Source organism: Formica exsecta, unplaced genomic scaffold, assembly GCF_003651465.1.
Source record: "Formica exsecta isolate Colony F162 unplaced genomic scaffold, ASM365146v1 scaffold191, whole genome shotgun sequence".
NCBI classification, from domain to species: Eukaryota; Metazoa; Arthropoda; class Insecta; order Hymenoptera; family Formicidae; genus Formica; species Formica exsecta.
The window spans coordinates 2,303,568-2,328,749 of record NW_021849211.1 but is presented as its reverse complement, the minus strand read 5'-3'; the positions used below and the strand labels follow the sequence as shown (position 1 = coordinate 2,328,749).

The window sequence follows — 25,182 nt, the reverse complement described above, 5'->3', positions numbered from 1 at the left end:
TATTTCTCATCGTTCAGCAAGTCGTTAATTACTGTCTTGCGCGTTATATCCCGCGAAAAAGGATGAGAAAGCACCGGAGCTGTCCATTTCTACGAACAAACTTCACTTTGCTATTAATCCGGTTAGAACAACAGTGGCTGGGTAAACATACGCCAAGTTCTCAGGATTCTCTTTCTTTTTTCGGTCTGCCTCACTTTCCTCGCTCGATTTAGCCCAAGTATTAACTTTTTGCGTAACACGCTCAATTCTACCCTAACGTTTTATTTCTCATCCTTACTTTCTCGCCTCTTCCACGGACAGCACTTTTATCTATAGACATTACTTCGTGTAGAATCTTCGCTTCTTACTCTGTTATCTTGATCACCGACCATCACAAATCGTTGGTCTGATTTCGTACTTAGATAACAGCGGGCTAATCAAGTAATGAAAGGTACGCTTCGTTCATCGTTTTTTCTCTTTTTAACGTTTCTTTCTTGCAAACATTGTTATCTTTATCGTAAGAAAGTTGGTTGTTAATTAATTAATTTTTTCTTATACACAATATAAATTTGTTTTCGGGAATGAATTACACTATTGTGTACATAGATAAAGAGATGGATTTTAATGTTATAGACCGTACATCGTGAAAGTCGTACAAACTGTCCACCGACGAGGGCGGTAAACGCGACGTTAATAATTCTTGTTGTTCTGTAGGACACGAGTCGGAGTGGAATTTACGACAAAGTTAGACATTCCGCGTTAAAACGAGGTGCGAGACTGAAACGTCTCTTTCGCCGGAAAACCGTTTTCAGCAGAAGAACATTACGGCGGAATGCGACGCCAGAGAAAAATATCGTCGTCCGTGCGTTGCAACATGTATTTCTTATTTTTATTCATTCCACGCATCGTATTGCAGTGGGATAAAATTAAATGATTATCATACATGCTATTTATTTATCGCTATAATCAAGCCGCTTTACCTTTTATTATCCTATTAGTTTCTGTAAGGACGTGACCGAGTGTGACTAATTAGTTCATGATAGCTAATGTCGCCGCTGCGAGTCTTCAATTTATTTCGATAGGTTGTTAGCGTCGTTATTAATCGTCGACTGTCGCTCCAGTACGTTTCTCCAGTCGTCTTCGCCCAGCGCAAATAGTTAAGTTAGGAAAGCTTCGAGGGTTTGCAAGCTCAACTGTCTGGCACTCATTATTTCTCATCGTTCAGCAAGTCGTTAATTACTGTCTTGCGCGCTATATCCCGCGAAAAAGGATGAGAAAGCACCGGAGCTGTCCATTTCTACGAACAAACTTCACTTTGCTATTAATCCGGTTAGAACAACAGTGGCTGGGTAAACATACGCCAAGTTCTCAGGATTCTCTTTCTTTTTTCGGTCTGCCTCACTTTCCTCGCTCGATTTAGCCCAAGTATTAACTTTTTGCGTAACACGCTCAATTCTACCCTAACGTTTTATTTCTCATCCTTACTTTCTCGCCTCTTCCACGGACAGCACTTTTATCTATAGACATTACTTCGTGTAGAATCTTCGCTTCTTACTCTGTTATCTTGATCACCGACCATCACAAATCGTTGGTCTGATTTCGTACTTAGATAACAGCGGGCTAATCAAGTAATGAAAGGTACGCTTCGTTCATCGTTTTTTCTCTTTTTAACGTTTCTTTCTTGCAAACATTGTTATCTTTATCGTAAGAAAGTTGGTTGTTAATTAATTAATTTTTTCTTATACACAATATAAATTTGTTTTCGGGAATGAATTACACTATTGTGTACATAGATAAAGAGATGGATTTTAATGTTATAGACCGTACATCGTGAAAGTCGTACAAACTGTCCACCGACGAGGGCGGTAAACGCGACGTTAATAATTCTTGTTGTTCTGTAGGACACGAGTCGGAGTGGAATTTACGACAAAGTTAGACATTCCGCGTTAAAACGAGGTGCGAGACTGAAACGTCTCTTTCGCCGGAAAACCGTTTTCAGCAGAAGAACATTACGGCGGAATGCGACGCCAGAGAAAAATATCGTCGTCCGTGCGTTGCAACATGTATTTCTTATTTTTATTCATTCCACGCATCGTATTGCAGTGGGATAAAATTAAATGATTATCATACATGCTATTTATTTATCGCTATAATCAAGCCGCTTTATCTTTTATTATCCTATTAGTTTCTGTAAGGACGTAATTATTGTTATTATCATGCAAAATAATTAATTCTAGTATAATCCAATACGTAAACTGCACGGTTGTTAAGCATGCCCGACAATAAAAAAAAAAAAAAAAAAAAAAAGTCGCGGATAAGAGCGTGAAACGAACAATCTCGTTTGCGCCTCCGCCTTAAAGAAAATATTTGATCGTCGCATTTTCTCTTTTAGTTACGCGCGCTCGTATCTAAACCGATGTACGTAATAGGTAGATAGATATAAGATATAAGCCGTTTTACGCGATTGCTCAAAAGCGCCGTAAAGTAACCTGGAAGTGTAAAGTAAATAGATGCGCTTGTTCGGTTTATTAGAGCCAGAGACGAGAATTTCCGGTGTTAAACCAGGTCGGGAATCGCGTAAAGAAAAATCGCGACCGAAGAACAGAAATTGGTTGTCATTTACCAAATTGAAAGCGTCGAGATAATGCACCGTAGCACGACGTACCATTCAGCGTTTGATTCTTTGACTACTTCCAATTTTCGTCCATCTACTTAATGACGCGCGATTTGAAAAACAGGATCGTTTTTTATATGTGGAGTAGTGTATCATATATATTTTATATATTTTGCATTCCTCCCAAAATTACTTTTAAGTAACAATAAAAATGACTTTGTGACACAAATACCGATAAAATCCTGTTCAATGTCTAAGTAATTAAAAAAAAAAAAAAAAATGCGATGTCATAAAGTCACTTCTCTTGTTATAAAATAATCTCAGTTTACGAGTTTATACTCTAGATAATGTATTTCACATAATAATGCAAAAAATAATTTTTTTAGAATAAATCCGGAGATCTCTCTCTATATGTAGATAGTTTGATGGGCTTAATAATAAATTAAGATATGTATATGGTACAATGTCAGATTATGTAATAATTCTAATTTTATAATTACCTTGAGATCACCCTGCTGATCGTAAAAAGTCGACGGTGCAAGAGCAGCCTTAAGCCTACGGTTTCGATAAAAAATGAACATGATAGCTGCGAGTAGCATCACGATTACGGTCGTCAGGATGCCGATCACCAATCCGACAAACTGCCTCGATTCCGGTTTCTTGCTCTTATCTGAAACTGAGAAGTGGATATATATATATATATATATATACAAAGAGTATGCGCGTACATATAGTCTATATACATATGTAACTGGGCATGTACGCATATATATATATATATATACAATAGTAAACAGATGCACTCGTCATGTTCAAGGATACGGAGGAAATCGATTAGCTTAACAGTTACACCGCAAGCTCAGTAATTTTCCACATTGTCACTGGCTTATATTGCGAACTTCACAGATAACATTAATTAATCGTGACATCTCTCGTTAATTAATCGTGACATCTCTGCTAAGAACTTGAAGTAAATTTTTAATTGATAAAGATTGATAAAGTAATTATTTAACAAGATTTCTCTTTCAGCTTTGTTAAACGATTATTTATGATTTAATGATCATGTTAGATTAGCATTTTCTTTACACCCCTAAGAGATATTTCCTTCTTATTTTAAGTTTTTCCTTTTTTATCCCTGTGTATATAAGACGCGATTTCGTTTTTATGAAAGATACGCCAATTTTGCACACATTCTGTCTTTTCTATAAAAATTAATTTTAGAACATTAATTCAATCAATAAATTTTATATTAATCGATCAAGCACGTTGTAACCTGAGATCAAAATTCTTCAATAATTGGAAATAAATAGCTTCGTTTTCTTATTACAATTGATAAATTTGGAAATAATTGCGAGAGAACCAGAAGACAGAGATAGTTAGAAGAGACAGAAAAAGAGAGAAAGAGCTGTACTGAGAACAAAAGAATTTTCCATTAATAATATTTCGATGTCGCGACGGGCAGCTGATCCGCGCGTGTACGCGATAGCGGATTCACTCGCCCGTGATGCTTGATGCATCAAGCAACATGACCTATCACCGTGGATAATACAGCCGAGGTAACCTTGCATAATGCACGATGGAACGATAATGATGATTGCGTTCATCACGAAGCTCGTAACTAGATCACGTTTGATCAGTTGCCCGGTTGAACAAAAACAATATACGCTGATGGCTCTCATAGTCTACCACAACAACCTGATCATCGCTTGAGTATTTTATAAATCAATAAAGAGACAAGAATTTCTATAATAAATCATTAAGATTTCTCGTGATGATAAATTGTATAATATAATTGTGTAGTATGTGTATGAACCCAAGACAAACTTTATGCCTCTGTTTCTTAATATCTTCAAATATAGTATACTTTATTTTTTGTAACAAGCGATATTAAAATCATCGATCGAGTCAAATGAAATAATTATTGATAATAAAAAAAATCTTTATAAAAAAAAAATAATTTATTCGCACAGAAGATCAAAATCAAAGAGAGATAAACTTTCTTAAATCAATAGCATTCTAGAACGTCTTTCATCTTTTCAAATAAAAATATTAGTTAGCTCTTCGTCTTAGAATACATTTATGATAAAAATATTTTATCTCGTTTCGCGTCTTTCGGATTTTTAACGTCTCTGTTCGCAGACTAGTTTTAACATAACGTTGTAAAAGACCAGGTTGACGAGGAAAAAAAAGCATAACGTTATTCTTCCTAATTTTCCGGGTTCAACGCTTGCTCCACCAACTCCCAGATTATTGCCCGCGTTGGCGTACATTCGTACTTTTCTGTGCGGTATAATATGTAATGAGAGCGTTAGGTACGCGTCGTGTTTCTCAAGCGAGAAAACATAAATGCCTCGCCTCGCTTTCTTGCGCTTTTCCTTCGGCAAACACGCGAACAAGTAGTTTTAGTAGTTATACAAATGCAGACGCACATTGAACAGACATGTGAGTTTTAAACTGCTCATAGTTATGAAGAAATTTCACAATAATTCCGACATAGTCACTGTGTAATTGAAAAGTTTTGCGCTATGCAATATGATTCGCAAAATGTCAGTAGAAAGAAATGCAAATTATTTCACCGATCTTGCCTCAGAAAATATTGAGTGTAATTAATTAGCATTAAAAGTTTCGTTAATGGACTACTGCTTTTAACGAAAACTCAATACTACGTTTTAATCGAACAAGGAGAGAGTTAAGGAATTAATCAGGTTAATTGCGCGGCTTTTATTTGCCGTTGTGAGGATAAAAAAAAAGTATCATTCTATTGGTTAACAAACTCGACGAGGCCAAGGGACAAGAGCGATCGCTCTTTTTCTTCCACGACGCTTCTTTTTCAGGTAATCGAGAACGTCCATGGGACTACTCGATGTACTTTTTCGCACAGTTCTTTCGATTTCACGGAGCACTCTAGTTTCACCGTCGCCATTTTTCCATTAATTCCGGTGTAACGACGTCGCGTATCAGAAAGAAGATTTCTCTAGAGATGCAAGCTATTGCCTCTTTGACTTCGCATAATTTTGATGCCTCGACACGAATCCAAGAGAAAATGCAAATTGTCTGTCGCGTGTAATGCATTCAAGATTATTTAGCATCTCGATTAGAATTGTTTGATTAGAATGGCTTTGGAATTAAAAAAAAAAAAAAAAATTGAATATAAATTTATTTATATATTTTTCATTTTTATCATCTAAATCTCTACCATCTTAATCTCGAATTTTTCAATTCAATTGCTGAAATATTTCTGGAAAGAATATTATTACCATTTCATGTACATTCACAAAAAAACAGCTATGCATTAAATAAAAAGATACTTAAATTAAGATAATTAATCTTTTTATGTTAATAGATGGTTAGTGATCATCGCATAATAGTTACTTTTTGCGGACACCAGTTCTCTCTTATGATATATCGAGCTCATTGCTATGAAAAATGACAAGAGAAAAAGCTCGGAGAAAAGTACGTCAATTACGCGGAAAATTATGAACGTAGCTTACCGAAATAACAATGGAAAGATCGAACAGTAGACTTACAGGTGTTATCTTTACTCTCCTCCTTATTAAAAGTAGCCTTCACTTCGTCCCTCTGTAGTGGACCCTCGTTATTCTGATAGGGGCTGCCGGTCGCCAGTACAATGGCGCTCTTGTTCTTCGCCTCCTCGTCCTCGGTATTGTTCCATTCGGAGATAACTGTGCATTCAGGATTAAAGCTAATGAAATCCACGTTTGTCAAGCGTATTAAATATTTGAAAAAAAGATTTCCCGTTTATATATGTATACATATATTATAGCAGGAAAAGCATTATCGTTGGATTTATCGAACCGGTTAATAACTCAATTGTAAACTGTATACTGTTATAAAGTCAATCGTTGATAGTTTGTAAATTTGGTATTGCGAGGTCAGAAATCAGATGAAACGCACAACACTCGAAAGCGAGTTAAATTTTTCGCCGATGTCGTATCCTTTGACGACTTTATCCAATTGTACAAATGTGGCCTTTGTGGCCACGCAACGTGGACCATCGAGAATTTCATTTGTATTCGGGATAGTTTTCTATACTGTTATATTGATCGTTTGAAAACGAACGAATATCGCCAGCAGAATTTAATTCGCGTCACACGCAGCTGGAATTTCCCGTTAGGCGACCTGAAAATTAGTGCCGCGGCAGTTTATCGACTAATGGACACCAGGAAATATTTCAATTTTCGAGCAGTTAGACGCGGGTTTTGTACGCGCGATTCATAAAAAGGAAAATTAAACGAGGTGGGGCGAAATTGCCTCTCTCTCGAGGCACCTTTTGCCGGAAAATGTCGCGCGCGGACCGGCTCGCTGGGTGGAAAACTCGATGCCATTGCCGTGGAGGAGGAAGAGGGAAGGGAAAAAGGGATGATATTCTTTTTCCTATCGACGACGTGCGGCCCAACGAAGCGTTTGTACGACGTGAATACGAGTTACGTGGTATACAAGTGACGAGGAACATTGCTTGCCTCTGGTCGAGCCAACTTATCGCTCGCAATCGAGGACGGGGAACGCACAGAGTGTACGTCGAATGATTAACGACGTAGCCACTCCGCGGGCGGCTGGACCGGTGCAACGAAGCGACACGGAACTTTCACGAAAGCTTGCCGAGGCAGCCGAGTTCCGTCTCGGATCGTTTGAGACGGATTAAAAGAAATATCGGTGATCGATATGCGGTTACATCGATGTCGGATATAAACTAGTCATTGGAAAAGCTGCCGTAACAGTTACGTTATACTGTTGCCATTGTGGAATCGCGCGGACTCAACTATCTTGACCAAATTCGAGAGATTACAAAAATATTAATCTCCCAATGCTACAAAATCTAATTGCTAAGCTACATTGCACTATAGCAAAAAAACGTGCATTTGTAATTCACATTAAAAAAATAATAATAACAATGGTAACTGTTTTTATTTTTAAAAAACTTAGATTAAATATTTTCTTATATCAATATTTTTCATATTCTTAGAAAAATTCAATACAAAATCTCTAAATTTATAAAATAATTTTATCTTTATATATATCCGCGCGTTTCTTAAAATTATGCTGTCGTCGAAATAAATTTTCTCTCCGTGCTTTTCGGAACGATTCCCACTATTTTATAATATGTATTTTAGAAACTGTACTTCGTTGAAAATATATTGCTTAACATAGGAAATCGGGATACCAGATTACGTGCACGAGATAAAAGATATTTCGAAACTGTACTTCTCTATATTTATAGATCTCAATTTTTGGATCGTCTACTTTTTGGTTTTCCGTCTAACTAAAAGGCAACCAAAGAGAAAAGCGAATCCCAGACAAAGATCCTTAATTTCGCCATTACTCTCGAGCATCTCGACGCGACGCGAGTAATTCGCGCACGAGAGTGTTACCGAGAGCAACATCGAGCGGTAAATCTCGATTCGTGCGGGAAAAATAGCGCGAGGGGCTGGCGTGTAGATCGATCTTTCTCTTACCTGATTCGAAGATTACTTCGCTGAGCATGATCCACCGCGCCGCGAAGTAGAGCTGCAGCTTTAGGAAGCGGCCGGCTCGCGAGTGCAGCTTTATGGTGACTTCGCGCGCTTGCTCGAGCACCTGATCGGGTATGTAAGAAAAATGGACCGGCTCGCCGGTGAATTGATTACCACCTGTGCCGAGGTAAACCTTCGCGTACGAGAAAACCTGCGGAAACAGCGGAAAGAGATCGTGTACCACGTGCGAGCAGCTTACAAGATTGTAACGAAAGCTTTCGATGACGCTCGAACGAGGTGGAAACAGTCGCGCGTCATCGATCGCTTCTTCGTCCAAGAGTATCGCGAGACGAATGTTCGTACTGAATTAGAACAGATGTTAGATGTATAAATTACTGTTATATATATGCAACGGGAACACGCACTATGTATTCGAGAACGCTATGTTTGAAAGAGATAAACCGCGCGGATGGAAATAATTCGGCGGAAGCTTCGGCGTTGAAACTTTGCCGTACTGAAAGTACTAAGCCCGAGAGCAGGCGGCGGAGCTGCAAGAATCACCGTGCTGTAAATCGCGGGGAAATGTTTTTAAAACCGCTTAAAAGCGCGGAGGCGTCGCCAAATGTGTGATCGTGAAATTTACGGTAGTTCCCGGAGCTCGTAACTTTCGAAATAATACCGGTAACGGCGCGAATGGCGATACCTGCACGTCCTTGGTGAAGTAATTGTTCATGTGTAGGTGTATGGCAGTGAAGTTCCTCGAGTAGTCGAACTCGAAAGTTATTTCCACCGGACGTCCAAGCATATTGGGCGTGTCGTTTCGCCAGCCGACCCATTCATATCCTTGAACAAACGGATTATCCGTTACAATATCGTTCAGTTTTCAGAAAATCCTGCTGAGAAGATATGGAGTATCCCTGTACGAAATGCATTCGCCATTGATCTTAAGATAATAACATTTCCTGATTTACGGATATTCCTAAATTAATAATAAAGAGTTCTGGACATGCGATGTCAATTCACATATAAAAAATTAACTCGAAATTGGTATAAGAAAATTTCATATTTTTTAAATACCTTAGATATAAGAGTTTGAAGTAAATATAAATTTAAATGCTTAAATAAATATAAATCATATTATTTTTATATTTGCTAACAAAGAATTATGATGATTATAAATTTTTAAAAAATATAAAAATTTTATTAATAATATAATTTAATTAAAAAAAAATATGGATTTTCCAAATGTGAGAATTTGCACGAGTAAATGCAAATTCCCAACCGCTATAGCTTAGATATAAGCTATTTTTGCATATTAGATTTTCGTTATTTTTTAACGATAATTGAAAATAATAAAATTTAATTAAAAAAAGATATGGATTTTCCAAATGTGAGAATTTGCACGAGTAAATGCAGATTCTCAACCGCTATAGCTTAAGTATAAGCTATTTTTGCATATCAGGAAATCCTGCTGAGAAGATATGGAGTATCCCTGTACGAAATGCATTCGCCATTGATCTTAAGATAATAACATTTCCTGATTTACGGATATTCCTAAATTAATAATAAAGAGTTCTGGATCTATGCGATGTCAATTCACATATGAAAAATTAACTCGAAATTGGTATAAGAAAATTCCATATTTTTTAAATACCTTAGATATAAGAGTTTGAAGTAAATATAAATTTAAATGCTTAAATAAATATAAATCATATTATTTTTATATTTGCTAACAAAGAATTATGATGATTATAAATTTTTAAAAAATATAAAAATTTTATTAATAATATAATTTAATTAAAAAAAAATATGGATTTTCCAAATGTGAGAATTTGCACGAGTAAATGCAAATTCCCAACCGCTATAGCTTAGATATAAGCTATTTTTGCATATTAGATTTTCGTTATTTTTTAACGATAATTGAAGATTTACATGTGTCATTGCAACTTGATTTCTCACGTAAAACAAATTCCATATAAAAATTGTGACCTATATACGTATAAAAAAATTCCGACCTGGCGCGTTTGAATTAAAAAAAAAAAAAAAGGTTTACGCTATCGATTGCATGATGTGATAGACCATTTATGAGTGCACAATGTGCGCACGCATTCTTAAAAATAAAACAATAAAATCTGTAACGCGAATAGTAAGCATTTCGTGCGTGATATAGAATTTATTTGGACATAGCGTAAACACGGAAAACAAGTGTCTGAAACGAACACATGTCTAACAATCCGTGAAAAATGTACGTGTAAATGTTTGATATTCTGTAGGAAAGATGTAACAGAGCGAAGAACGTAAGAATTTTTGGAGTAACTACGACCTGATAATGTATTTAAATTTCAATTGAAGATAAATAGATTATATAAAAGTGGAAAGAAAAGATCTTATTTTTCCACTAAAATCTAATAAGATCTGATTTTCAATGAGGTAATATTAAAAGAAGTTTCGCATAACTTAAAGTCTTGGAGGAACCGTAGTACTTCCTGCTCTATACCGCCGTCTTAAAACAAAGGATAACTTAATAAGGGTTACTTGATAACTCTTCTTAAATAATTCGCAAGCACGTGACCAACGTTGTTCTCTTTTTAAAATTAAAAAAAAAAAAAAAAACAACATTTTCTATTATATAAATGCACCAGAAGTGGCGCAAAAGTGTTCGCACGTAATAGAATTTAAATTACCCGTTTCAGATTCACGCAAGTTGAGCTTTCGCATGGGACTCGTATACTTCCTCGAAACGTTAATTACGTTTCGTGTTTGTTTTCCTGCTTTCTGTTCCTCTCTCGCTTCATTTCTCTCGGAAATGTTCCACTTGGTATATAGCAACGTGTGAGAAGCAACGTGGTACGCGATACGGAAGAGTTTCGAGCTATAGCGGCAGCTTATTGCGCGAGTCTCACCATTAGATCCCACTATATGAGTACATGTGGAAACACACGTGTCCCACGGGAATATGCGGATTGAAAATGGACTGCAATAACCTTAAAGCTTGGCCGGCGTGTTATGCGTTTCTCAGAAGCGCTCCTGTTACTCTCAACATTGACTTCGGGATCTCTAACTGCGCCGTACCTTCCCATTTCAACATCTACACACAAACACGGATTACCACTTTTCATCATTTATTGCGCCGTACATACTTTCCGGAGAATTAATAAATAACGAAGGAATGAAAAAGAAGATGATAAAGTATTTGAATAGCTCACGTTATTGCGAAAAGAATGTACTATGATACGATAATTGGATTTTTCAATCCTTGGATATTTGTAATATTTGACTTTTTAAAAGTGTTAAAATATTTATTAATTCTCGAGTTTGATTAACACTCTGGGCTCTTTGAATCTCTTTAGTAAATTTCAATGCTTTGTAAAAAAAATTAAAATATCGATACATTCTTACAACTATAAATCCTGCATATCTCTTTATCGTATTTATATTTCTCTTCTCTTCCTTCAATATCTTTTTACATATCGCGAAATATTAATACACAGACTCTATGCTTCAATGCCTCAGAGAGCGATCCGTTCTTTTGTTATAAAATCTTCATATTTTTATCTTTATTTCTCGATGAAATCCTTGAAAAGAGCGGGCAGAACATGACTGAAAGAAGGAAAGAAAAACGAAGGTCACCTAATTTTGGGCCTGGTGTCATCGCTCTTGTATTTCGACGACGTTTGAGGGAAATCACAGACTTGCCGTGTGATGTATCTGTGTGTGTATAGCGGCGTAAGAATCTCAGAGTATATTAAAACTTACGAGAATTTCAATCACGCAGTTTGCATTGTGTACCTGCACGACTTCCTGCGACAACTACCACTGCGAGGATCGTCCCTTCCGTTTTCAACAATATACCGGGTCCGCGCGATGGCGTTATATCGCCCTGACCTATCCGCTTTCATATAATCCCCCTTCCACCCTTAATATCGTCCCCCGAGTAAATAGTTTCCAGTTTCCTGTCGTCGCCGCCTTCGGTCGCTATCTACCATCAATTCTGAACCTTCACGAGGATCGTAAGATAACCACCCTAGGTGGATATAGCCGTACCTACATATCTCGGTCGGTTGATGATTTTCCTCTTTAAAGCATTTTGGAACTATATAGTTTCAATACAATGCTCGTAAACCAGAATCAGGATGACCATGACAAGCTGCCAACCGCTATGAACGTTTATCGATATTTTATTAAGCGAAGTTTGTTATAAGAAAGCCATGCTGTGTTATTATTATTTGATAAAATGAAAGTTTTTGCAGCGTTGAAAAGCTTTCAAAAAATTGGTGGAATAAAATAAATATTTTTTATCGCGCGTGTGATAAAGCAAATTTGTGCAAATGTGTTCCAAAAATATTATCGATATTATAAATATCTTCACATACGTCTGTCATATTTTTTCTTTACTTTGCTACTTGTACGATTCTATTGCGAAGCATTTCTGAAGCATTGTTAAAAGCATCTCGAATGGAGGTACTAGCGTAAATATCGGAGATACCGAGAGCGGAAAAGTCTTCGGTGTTTCGATTGCAGGAATTCCGATCGATGGTGTTCTCCGGTTTAAGGAGAGTCGAGAGAGGTTGTACGCAGTTTTGACGGGTTTAAAAGTTTAAGAAGGTGGAAGTATATAAGCAACTCGGTGTAGCCGAGTGTACGCGACGGTGTCCCATGGCGTAAATGGAAAGACACAAATGTATCCAGAAAGCGAGTAAACAGCGGCGATTGGTTGCAGCCTAGCTCGCGGTTCAATATAAATGTAAATTGGAACAGATTCGAGCGGCGCTGCGGAACACATTTGGCCCCGGATCCCAGGTTCTTCCGCTGGTCCTCCCACGGCTTCTCTGGATTCTACTGACCCTTCTCTGACTTTCTCATCTACACACATATACACTTGAAGTCGATCGACGGAAAATTTCATTTTCATTCTGGCATACATGCCTCGGAAACGAACGCATCTCGCGTTGGTAACGACGAATATTCTATCTGATCAATCGATCGAAAAACCATTTCCGTACATGAGCATGTCCCTTTCAATTAAATTTCGACGGTCATTTGGCTTTGTGAATAAGATCCGTCGGTAACCGAGGACAGTTGATATTGGCACCGAACAATGCGTTACTTCCGGTTGATGTTGCGCGCATTAATCATAGTGTTTTATTAAATAGAAAAGCTTTTTCCGGATTGATTAAATGTATGGAGCAAAACACGCAGTTCGGAAGGTAATCGTGTTCGTTGAAAAGAACGTATCGACAAAGAAACATATGCTTTTGATGCGCGAAATCAAGCGAATGAAACGCGTAGATTGAAAATTCATTAAATAACCAAACGGATATGTGTCCGTTCTAACGCGGAAGCTATCCGAGATATTTTAACAGAATTCTCGTGCGTTCACATATTTCAATATGTGCTACACTGTGAGAAGGGGAATGCATTTCGTACATAACATCGCGTAGTCATAAAATGCTGATGTTGGTGTTTCGACATTATACAAAATACATACAGACTTTGCGTGCGCTTATTACACTACTTCCTCAACATTGATAAGGGTGTAAAGCGTCTTGAAACAAGAGCGTAATCGTTCGTGAAGGGGCGTAAAGCTCGCGTTAAACAAAATTGTAACAAGAGTTGCAGGGCTTCGGATCGCTATTTAGTTGGAAGAAAGAAGTTAACGAGTAAGATAGCGTGAGATACCGACGGAATAAGAAGACTAGACTAGAGGTTGGCGGGTAGAGCTCGCGAAGACGGCTCTATCACGCTAATCTAGACACGATCTAGCGCCGGCGCTAATCTCATTCCAGCACGAAGCACCCGCGCCTTACCCTTTCCGTTGCCGCTGACGTCCAATCTGAAGTTGTCGGGACCCTTTTGCCCGTCGACGAGTTGACCAAGTCCCCCAGAGAGGTAACCTCCTTCCTCGCGACCGTCGTACGTCCTATCGGAGAGGTCAACCTCGGTACCCCTCTTGATTCCTTGGGGCATGGAATACGAGACGAGACCCTCTGCAAGTGAATAAGAAGAAGCCGGGTATAAAGAATATATAAGCTCCTGAACTATGCATCATCGCGTTGCTACTTGGTCGTGCCATGAACGCTTCCTTCCGACAAACGTGATAAGATTGCGGATGGTTACAGGTGAAGCGCACGTCGTGTCGTCAGAGAAAAGATAACGAGGGTAAACATTTTTAATCTCGGTACCACGAGGATTATACCGAGAATCGATCCAAAATCTAAGACGTTGCAACGCGGTAGCGAAGCTTCAAGCGCGCTTTGCTGATACGAAATTTATCAGATCCCCAAAGTCGATTCTTTCTCGCTGCGCGACACTTTCGTTAAAAATCGCGTCGAAGCGAGCACGACTTCGACGAAACAAACGTCAGAAACAAATATGCTTCTAGATTGTCAGGCGTCAATAAGTACGAATGAGTTACACGATTCGGTACTTGGGAAGGAAATATTTCGCCATCCCGTTCATATCAAATCAACTATTTTTCTGTTTCATAGCGGTAAATTGTTTTCGCAGATTTCCGTGTAAAATATGCACGGAGAAATATGGTTCTCTCATATTTTGCATTTACTTGAAACGACTAAAAAAAGTACGTTTTGATTATCGCACTGACAGAGTAAAGAGTCGATTCAATTCGCGTTATTCATTTCATATCAATAAAATGACAAGTAATATAATATTTATTGACGATAATAACGATAAAATCTTGCTAAGAACGTGACAAATATTTCATTACAATAATCGTAGAACGCGTAATTCTCTCTATATCTCTTCGCCTCTATACATCTTCCCTTTACCATCTGCATGCTTACACTCCTTGCTCGTTAATGGTCCCAACGTTTGCTAATGCCATTCGTAAGTCATAATTTATTTTGCGAATCAATATTATTGGCAGTCGCTGTAATTGCGCGTTTAAACGATATAACGCTGATCGGGGGCTATGCAGATGGCACAGTTAGCGGATGCCGCGTAGTTCGTCGACGTTGGATTAATGTAGACGCAGCTGTGGCTCACGGCCGACGGTCTGATCGTAAATCTAAGTTAATCGCAGATTCGAGAGACTGACGCGTTACGATCGGCGTCTCGTCACACAGCCGGCAAACGTCGACAATTCACAAAATTTAAATCTAAAATCTCTTTTAACGAACAAAATGTAAATTAATTATTAATTCGTCTCAATGTATGCGTCTTGTCATACCTTCATATTTAAACAGCATTTTATATTACAATAATATGTATTATTATCCATTTTATGGATAAATCTAAAAATTTTGTAGACAGGAATGAATGTAAGGATTGGAATCACGATATAAAGTTGTATCCGTCGAATAAAAAGATGTTTTATGCCTCTTTTTGTTACATGTTTTTAATTTCGCAATCACAAAACTAAGATATAAATTTAAGTTATTGTCGAGTTTACAGCGGTTGTGGTCCCTCGTCAAGAAATTCCGGGAAAGTAGACTATGTATAGTTGACATAAAATGTAAAATGTATGATAACACGCAAGCAATCCCACAGGGACTTGTACCGCTTGTTTCCAGCTTTGTTTTCGTGACAATGACAATGGCAGTGGCTGCTGATGGGATCGTACATAATTAGCTCCATTCGTGCATAGTGTAAAATTTATTAATCACTATAACTCTTAATGCAACAAAGAATGCTTCTTTAATTTAATAAAAAATATCCAATTACATCCTTATCCTTCAGACATCTCTTTATACACATTATGTCACCATTTTGCAAAACAAATATTAATTATTAGTTATTAATAAACTTTTTGAAATTTTCAGCTAAAATATTTTTTTCACATATATTATATGTATATTAAAAGCAATTAAAATGTTGATCCAATTATATTCTTTCGCCGCTGGCAACAAGTTGCTTTGCAAATAAATATGTGATTGGGAAAGGTGCTAAGAAAACTATACATTCATATATCTCACTCACCTGTCCATGGGCAACCATAGAGCTCTACGCGCATACACATCATGCGCACATGAGAGGTGTAAGGGATAAAGCGTATTTTTGTTGCGACTATAGGTGGATCAAAAATCTGTTCCTGTTCCGTATATACATTGTTATTACCCACTAAAAGCTGCAACATACAAAGAGAACACAATTATTAATACGGTGTAAATGTAGGCACATATTATTGCCAGAGAAATGATTACAATAAAGAAATATGACAATATGTTACTGAAAAAAGTTGCAATTTGAATTTAACAACTTGTATCATCGTTACATATATTTTTGATGAAACGAGAGGGGCTTTTATGTCATCACAATAGAAATAAATGGTGAAATAGTTAACTTTAGTCACATCCAGATATTTCTGTTCTGGTCAAAAAGCAGGAAAACAAGCGCGTATTTCATAGTGTCCATATAAAATCTGTTTTTTTTCTTTTTTATATATTTTTTTATTATTTAATATCACAAATTTTTTAATAACATACAATTTTCAAAAAGATAGTATTGAAAAAAAAACATGTTTGTAATTCTATTGTTACGTGCACTATACATATATATAACATTTTCAAATGCATTTTTTTGTCTTGATTTTTTTTTTCAGTATTTATATATTTCTGCATTACTTTAATTTTAAAGTGTCATCTTAATAAATTTCATGATATTAACGGTTTAAAAAATGTCAAAATATCTTCAATTATGGGTTACCTCAAATTTTAGAAAGTGTCGTCGATACGACTGTTTTATCGCGATGCATGACGAACGTATACAGCGGTTGCGTTAAACGGAGGGACGGGAATTGTCCAACGGTCATTGGAACATGTTTACTGTACTAAGAACGAATCTCACGGGCCGGGAACGCGCTATTTTCCGGATCCGATTAGTAAACAATGGTCCGTCCCGCATCTCCTCTAAATTTAAATGCAAGCGTTAAATCTAGAGTGAAACAGTCCAGCTCTCTTCCCTTTTCTGTCTCTTTCTCTCTCTCTCTTTTTCTCCAATATATGCGTTCGCATCCGTCACGGATCACATCGTAGAGACGTACGTAGTAAATCGCCATTGACTAATAAGGGGTTAACAATGAAATGCCAATATCGACGTGCGTTCGAGAAAGATCAGAGTTGCAGAATCAATGGGGTTGTTTGAGAAAAAAGACCTTAAATTCGATTGTATATTACTATGTATGCTGATAGAGAGACATGTTAAAGATAATTGCATCAATGCTCGCGCCTTCGGCGTTATACATACATATGTGTAATTTAATAGCTACGTTTGTATCGTGTTCTATTTTGCATTCTGGACGTTTGAACTGGGATTAGCGATTCTCGTATCCCGTTATTTCGCGTCGTAGAGAGTTTTATCTGTAATTATAGGCTTATCTTAGCGCTCTAACATAATACATAACAAATAATATTGCCGTTAAATAATATGTACCCTGTAAATTAAAAAAATATATTCATAGAAATAATATTTATCATTAATATATATTTGTCTTAAATTCATGCGTAATTCTTTTGCTCTTTCAGCGTTAGAAAAAGAGATTGATATGCGATTATAGCAAAGCTTTCTTCTTTAAAAGAACTAAGAGCTGATCTGGACAGGACAGGTTGATATATCTGTTTTCATATTCACCGTAAAATAGATACGTAAAACAGATTGAGCTTGATAGTTCAAGCAACGATCATTTATATTCAATTTCATGTGCTATTTCACACGCTGTAATCTTTTAAGACAAAACTATTTATCAACTCTATTATTCTTATCTTTAATGTTATTTTAACACTTCGTCTTTTTGATTCACTTTTCTCATCCTCTAATAATAATTAATTTTATAGTTATGTATATATAATATTTTTCCTGAGATATAAGTATATATGTTATGCTGTATATATTTATTTTAAAAGTATAGTAATTATTTCTTGATTCGTTACCATTATCAGAATAATCAGTCAATTAAAGATGATTAATCACTATATATATATAAATAATTTTTATAAAAAAACTGGAAAATAATATTAATATAATTATAACATGCTAAATAGTAATTTCACTTTACTGATACTTCGCAATCAGTATCCTGCCCTGCTAGTATAGCTGCCTAATTGTTATTCGCGTTGGAACGAAGTAATCTATATCACCGTGCAGATTATAGAATCATGTAGAGAGTGATACATGACATGTTGGATCGTCCAAACACGCTGACCGTCGTCATCCCGGAGAGCAGTGAATCCGCGTTGAAATATGAATATTCGCGCGACACCAGGCTACTCTCCCTCTCTCTCTCTCTCTCTCCCTCTGCACCGAAAACCAAGTGCGGTCTAAACACCGTGCACCAGCGGAGAGTAGATATGACACAAACGCTAATATGCTCTCTATACACAGAAACGGACCATGGCCCGAGTTGGACATTGCCCTTTGCTTTGATTTGTGTTACCCTGGTGGTGCCGCGATTAGAATTTCTAACCAGGAATCTGTTATTTCACGTTAATCATATAAAGCGCAGTATCTGATGTCCAATAGAGATGGTGGTCGAAACTCAGAACGATGTGCGGTCGCTAGAACGCTCGTTTTGGAATTTCATGATTACAGCAAGTGAGCGGAATATTTCGATAATGTATTCCGATGATGGTAGATATTTTATCTCTTACTGACAAGCACAGTTTTTTTAGTAAGAGTATAAAAGCGATGAAAGTAAAATAGAATATAAATTTGAATTATATAATCAGGGGACAAGATAAAATTTATACAATTCGAATTTGTCCAAACAAGATTTTTACGTTATCATTGTATGGATAACAATTAATGTCAATTAAGTCGTTTAGCTGTAGAAAATGCAGGAGGTCCACTGCAGCCGTAAACGGCTCATGAAGTTGTAAACTGCACGCAAATGGAACGTGCCCCTTGAACCGGGCCGCAGCGGTAGAGTGGAACTATATCGGCCGTCTCGAAACGACCGACCGCGGATGCATTACAACTGCAACTGCAACGTGCTGGAATACAAGCCAGACCGGGGTCTACGCGATAGGAATAATTAATACACCTATATATAAGGACCGCCAACGGGGTCCTACGATATCGTCTCTCACCGATGCATAAAATTGATGTCTATGCTAGAAGATAAGTAGAATTCTCCTAAATCGATAATTCGTCACAGAACTGAGAATAATACTGATTATAAATCCTACGACATTTTAGTAATGTTCCTAATAACATAGCTATTTTGCAATAACTGATATGGTAATATGTAGATAATATAATTAGAATTTCTACATAAAACATTTGATTTAATTATGCTATTTCTCATTTAATAATTCTGGAGTAATAGATTAAAACGCATTTCTTAGATTGTATACATATATTGATCGAGTTAAAAATTATACTAATTATATTGTTGGTTTTTGTTATTTATAATATATCGTGGAAAATAATTTGTGTGTTTTTCGCGAGTAAAAATATTGCTGGCAATATAAAAATACATTTTTAATAACTATATTACGATCCTTTTTTACATATGGTAACTATTTAATAAAATAAATTAATAAGATAAAATTTTACGAGGTCGTGACAATCATTTTTTAAAACCTTAAAAGTACTCATACGTAATACATATAAATGAGATCATGAAGTGATACCTGGAAAAATATCAGCGAGTGTTGTAAAAAATTTTACGCGATTTTAGGTGAAAATTTCATAATTGTACGCATGTGTGTATTAAATTCCACGCGTAACACTTTAATTTTAGTAAATCCCAGCGTTAAAATCCATATGATATTGCGACGCGAATATCGACGGTCATTTGGATATTTTCTGAAATTCGTGCGATTAATGTCGTCAATGTCGTTTATATCATAAAACGGCCGACCTCGTTTTACTTCGGTAATAAAAAGACTCGCACCTTATCCTGTGATCTCTTTCTACTGTGTAAGCGCAAAGAAATAGTCCTCAGGAGAGAACCTGAGAAGGTTAGTGGGTCGATCGAACGTATTTCGGTAGACAACGCGAAAGTTTACGTTATACACTTGCGCTTTTATAGCTAGTTCGCTTAAGATTGCATCGTTTTAAACGCAATGTATGTACCCGACTGCATTCGCTGCCGTGCGCTTTAAAACAATTGTAGACGTACCAACTTTGCGACCAACAATCTCTTAAAACCATAATTTTCCACGTAAACGAGAAATCGTTGCATCTACTCTTGTGGTTTTCTCTTAACATGCCTCGTATAACCATTTTAAACCGTCGCAATTATTTTTCTTAGCAATTAAGTAAACAGCTCTTGTAAAATAGAGGGAACGAGAATTATACTGCCTGGAAATAATATCATGAAGATAATCTTTGTTCATTTATCTAAATGAAGCATGACTTAATATTACGGCTAATTCAGGAATTGGCACAAAATTGACATTAAAATGACTGATACGCTATCTTGACAGAGCTTTTATTAGCTTGCCGAGGTCAAGAGGTCGAAGCTAGCTTACTCGGGCAGGTGGATCGTCTTACGAAGGCGAAAAAGCGGAACGAGCTTACGCGGCGTGTCCCATTTCCGCTCGCCCGGCGTGTAGACAATTACCTCCCTAGGACACCCTTGTGGAAAGGAGACCGCTTCTAATCTGTTTGCGGCCGAAATCACCGCATTCCCGTAATGAAGACTGTTTCATTTTAATGCCTTTAATTTCGCACTAAAGTCTTATGCCGCTTCGTCGAAAATCGTTCCAGTCCCGTAGCTTTATCTATTTCAAGTTGCCGGAAAGTTCAATGATTTTGTTTTAATTAAGTTATTTAAAGAGGTAGATAATATATATTTTTATAGACAAATTAAATTTTGCGCATTTTAATGCTGATGACTCGTGCGTTGTTTTACCTCAGAATTATTGCGATTTGTGACATTGCAGTAATGCACGTCGTTTTAATTTGTCTGCGGTCAACGTCAAATTCTATAACATTCGCTAAGTATTTAATTGTAACATATATTTAATCCGTAAAAAGAAAGGAATCCTTTTCCTCGATTAATATTAGTTAATAAACAAAATCTCTATTTCTTTACTAAGGATATTACTCCGACTTGATTATAAAAATAACGATGTAGCGGAAGACACGTAGCCATTAATAGAATTACATCGTAATATAAAATTTGCATAGACACGGTCGCTACAACGTTCAAGAAACTTGAGTATATCATGTGTAAACTGTCCATGAGGAAACGAAGGATGATTGTAGACTACTCTCCCGTATAAGCGAGTGCCTCGATATGTATAAAACCGGGGTAAACAAACTCCGAGGAGAGTAAGGAAAAGGAAATTTAACCTTCCCGTTTACCCGGATTGAAGCGCTCTTCTATCGAGACCGGATTCCTAACGAGGCTAGTAAAACGAGCAACGGAGAAAAGGGGCCAACGGCGTAAAAATAAAAGGAGAGAGGCGCGGAATATGATCGCGGAGAGAATCATCACCGGTTCATGCGGTAATCTGCTAATAGGATGTTCGCGTAGCGTATCCGATAATCCATAATCCATCGATACCGGTAGAACCAACATGCATATGTCCACATAGTAGAGAAGGCGCTAGAGTGTAGAGATATTTTATCTGCACATATTTATGCCATACCCTGCGCGGATTATGAGCAATTTTATGGCGACCCTCCATCTACGGCTTTCATCGATTATTGAATTTCCATGAAGAGAGAAATAAGGGAATATATATTATACGAGATACATATATTTGTACGCGCGTGTAAGTTTGATACGTACAAATTTGTTGTTTCCCTTAATTCCTTATCGGACTGAAACAACCAAATAGTATTTTCTTTCAGTTCGTGGAATGTAGTTGATTTTTCAAACGTGCCGTAAATCCAATGGAAAAATGGTACGGTAGCTGTCCTGGTTCGCTTGATATTGAACTAGCTTTTCCTCTTGGCTTGTCTGACTAGGAGCGCACCATCGTTACTGACAACGTGAATTTTTCATTTCTAGACAGAGTTACTAAAGTTTAGATTTTCAAACGCACACGTGAAAGATCAAATAATAAATTACCTTTTTTTTTTTTTTTTTTTTTTTTTTTTTTTTTTTACATACTATGCTCCGGCGAAAGCTCGGTAAACCTGATTATGTAGCCGCACAACCACGAGTTATGTAATTTTCGCCTTAAAATTTATTAAGTGCAAGATATTGTTTGCAAAACCTCCGCTCTTGGCTTGTTTCGCTGACATTTTTCTCTGTAAAAAAATCTCAACGTAATAACGTAGCGATATCAAAATTCGCTGCGTCAACTTGGTTTAGCCAGTGGCTACATAATGAGAGCGGCTCTCAGCCGTTTCTTGTTACCCTTATTTTTTTTTTAATACCGTACATCTGAGCAATATTATCGCGCGCAAACGCCTGCGTTAATGACCGCTACGTAATCACCGGCGGGCGCCGAAGAGTATCTCGTAATGCTCGCCATATTGCAATTTGAATTTCGCTGAAATTGGTGAAAAAAAAAGAATGCCGGGTGCTGTGGAATGAATATGTTAATTGGCTCTGGAATTGGCTGTCCCTATCGGTGATTGATTAAAATTCGATACGTCGTGATGCCGCCGCTTTGGCCGTGCGATAGACGAGAGGGGGCGAGAAGGGTCGGAAGGGCGACGTACACGACCGGGTAGGAAGGGAGAGTTAGCAGCGACTGCAACGAGCCGGTCGTTCAGGGAAGTTACTTTGCGGATAAACGAGATTGAAATTTCGATGGAAATTACCGTTGATACCTGTGGACTTAAGCGAACTGTCACCAAGTCAAACAGTAGCGAGTACTTGTCGATTACGACGGAGCGTGTGCCATCATCCAATACGCCCGACTAAGAGAAATGGAAAAACGTTTTTGGTGTTTGCGTCTTAGTTCGTTCTCGCATCTTAAATTTCTCAAGAAGTTGGCTATAAAATTACGCAAAGATTGACGATGTGTTAAAGAAACGAAGAATACAACAAATATTTAAGCATTATCACATTTTGTGAAAATTATAAAGAGTAGCATTTTTCATCGATTTTTATTAAATTAATTACTAAAATATAACTGCATAAATTTGTAATATTATAAGAATTTATAATATTGTATATATTGTAAGAGTTATTACTAAGGGCAGTGGTCTTTTCTAATAATCTTAGGGACGCATATGTTTTTTAAAAGCTACCAGGCTTATATATAATACAGAGACATATTTCGTATAACAATGTGTAGAATTCTGCCACTGTAATAACTCTCTGTATAAGATTTATCATAGTGCATTTCTGGGAATATTATCGTTGAGAGAAGCTACCGAGTCTTGTTTCTCGTATGCGTCATCAATTTGCTGGAATCCGCAAGGACCAAGTATACAGAGCGTAGCGTAATTCGCGGTACAATGGAAAAAGAAGTAATTCCTCTCGTGTAAAAATAAGTAGGAAATGTGTAGAACGCAGAATTTTCTCACATGAGATTTAGTTTACGAAATAGTCGCGACTTCAACGACAGAAAAAAATAATTAATATTGTCTCTATATCTCTAAATATATATATCACAAGAGACAATCTAATAATATTGAAAAATTTCAAACTCAATTGGTTTTAAAGCTAATTAGAATTTACAAACATAATGACATTTTTGCTATCTCATGTATATAATCTTAATACATAATTTCCGTAAAAAGTAACTCAGATGATGCAAAGATGTACGAAAAATGTGACAAAAGAAACAACAATACAATTCTAACGTGAAAGAATAAACAAATTCATTTAGCCCGGTCGCGACAGGTAGGTATGTTCAAGAGCTGCAGAGAGCGAGGACTGCTCGTATTACAGGCAAGACGTATACGAGTTACCGTGGGTGTGCCTCGCTCACAAAGTCTCGTCCGCGCCGGTGTGTCGGCGTTAATGAAACACGTCCACCGTTGGCAATTGTCCCGCCGCAGGCACGACAACGGCCGTCCGAACGTAAAAGGGAGAGGCGTTAGCTTGGCCGGCTGGCTGCTGTATTCCGCTCCGTTTCCATCAGGTTGCATCTAGCAAGCCCCGGGATCCGGCTACTCTCCGGCGTTTCGTGAATTTAGATGAGCCCGGCCTGTCCGGCTTAATTCGCGCGCACCTCATAAGAAGCGAGTCATAATCTCCCCCCCTTTCTCTCTCTCTCTCTCTCGCTCGCGCGCGCCCCCGACGCACACTCGCTCTATATTTTTGTTTCGTTATTGGAGTAACGTCGTGGCCGGTGACCGTCGCGCGTTTTTTCCAGTGTAAAAATGTAACCGGTTCGTTGGCCCGGCGTAAAAATACGCGACTACCTTATGCGCGTACCGGACTTTAGCATTCATCGTGTTTATCGCGTTACGTTTGCGCGATCGTACGAATACGGTTAATTACGTAGTATCTCTAGACGTACGCTTTAATTTTTTTAATTTTTTTCGCGAGAATGTATCGTGTACAACGGTAGTAAAATCAGTCACGCGTATCTTCCATTACACACGGTACGCCATTATTCACTTTTCTTCTCCGGCAGAGCTGAAAGCATGTGACTCTCTCTTCGCTAGTTGACGACCCTAATTGTCACATACATTCCCGCATTACCCCTATCCCATCGGCGCTGGTAACAAAACGAGCAAGTGTTTGATCGGATACCGGAAAACCCTCTTTCGGTGCGCTCGCGTTACTCGCCTCGTCCGAGACGCAGCAACGACGACCACGTCTCCCGTGGAAAAATGCTTGCAGAGAGCTCGGGTCACGTACAACGGCGCGATAACGTAGTCGCTCTTTCTTTCTCTCTTCCTCTCAACCCCCTTTCGCGCTCATCCCTCCTCGTTTCTTCATTCTAGTCTCACGGCCGTTCGTTCTCCCCGCCTGTATTCAAAGTGCAAGGAGCAAAAGGAAGGAGGCGTGTGCACAAAGATCACATGCCGCCCAGATTGAGGCTGCAGGGTAAACGTTCGTGTTCTCCCGTACTCTTTCCTTCCGGGCGTTCTGTCTCTCCTCCACCTCCGGATCCGGCCTGCTCTCGCGCTTTGAGCAAATCTGCGTGAAAATGGGAAGAACGTCTGGTACGAGCCGGAGGGGGAGCGAAAAGTCTGTACGTTGAACCGTATACGTGCCACCTTCTATAGGTGAGAAAGATAGGTAGATAGATAGATAGATAGATATAGAGAGAAAGTGAGAAAGAGGGAAGGGAAAGA

General features: G+C 37.7%; 1 protein-coding gene across 1 annotated transcript in view; it reads right to left on the bottom strand.

The window, feature by feature from the left end:
* Positions 1 to 25,182, bottom strand: part of LOC115233817 (discoidin domain-containing receptor 2) — a 176,757-nt gene that overhangs the window by 28,007 nt on the left and 123,568 nt on the right. The window contains exons 5-10 of the mRNA XM_029804417.1: positions 16,003 to 16,150; positions 13,872 to 14,051; positions 8,768 to 8,907; positions 8,068 to 8,275; positions 6,121 to 6,276; positions 3,094 to 3,269 (exon numbers count right to left, since the gene is read on the bottom strand). Of these exons, the coding sequence (XP_029660277.1) occupies positions 3,094 to 3,269; positions 6,121 to 6,276; positions 8,068 to 8,275; positions 8,768 to 8,907; positions 13,872 to 14,051; positions 16,003 to 16,150 (1,008 nt within the window). The remainder of the gene's footprint in view (positions 1 to 3,093; positions 3,270 to 6,120; positions 6,277 to 8,067; positions 8,276 to 8,767; positions 8,908 to 13,871; positions 14,052 to 16,002; positions 16,151 to 25,182) is intronic.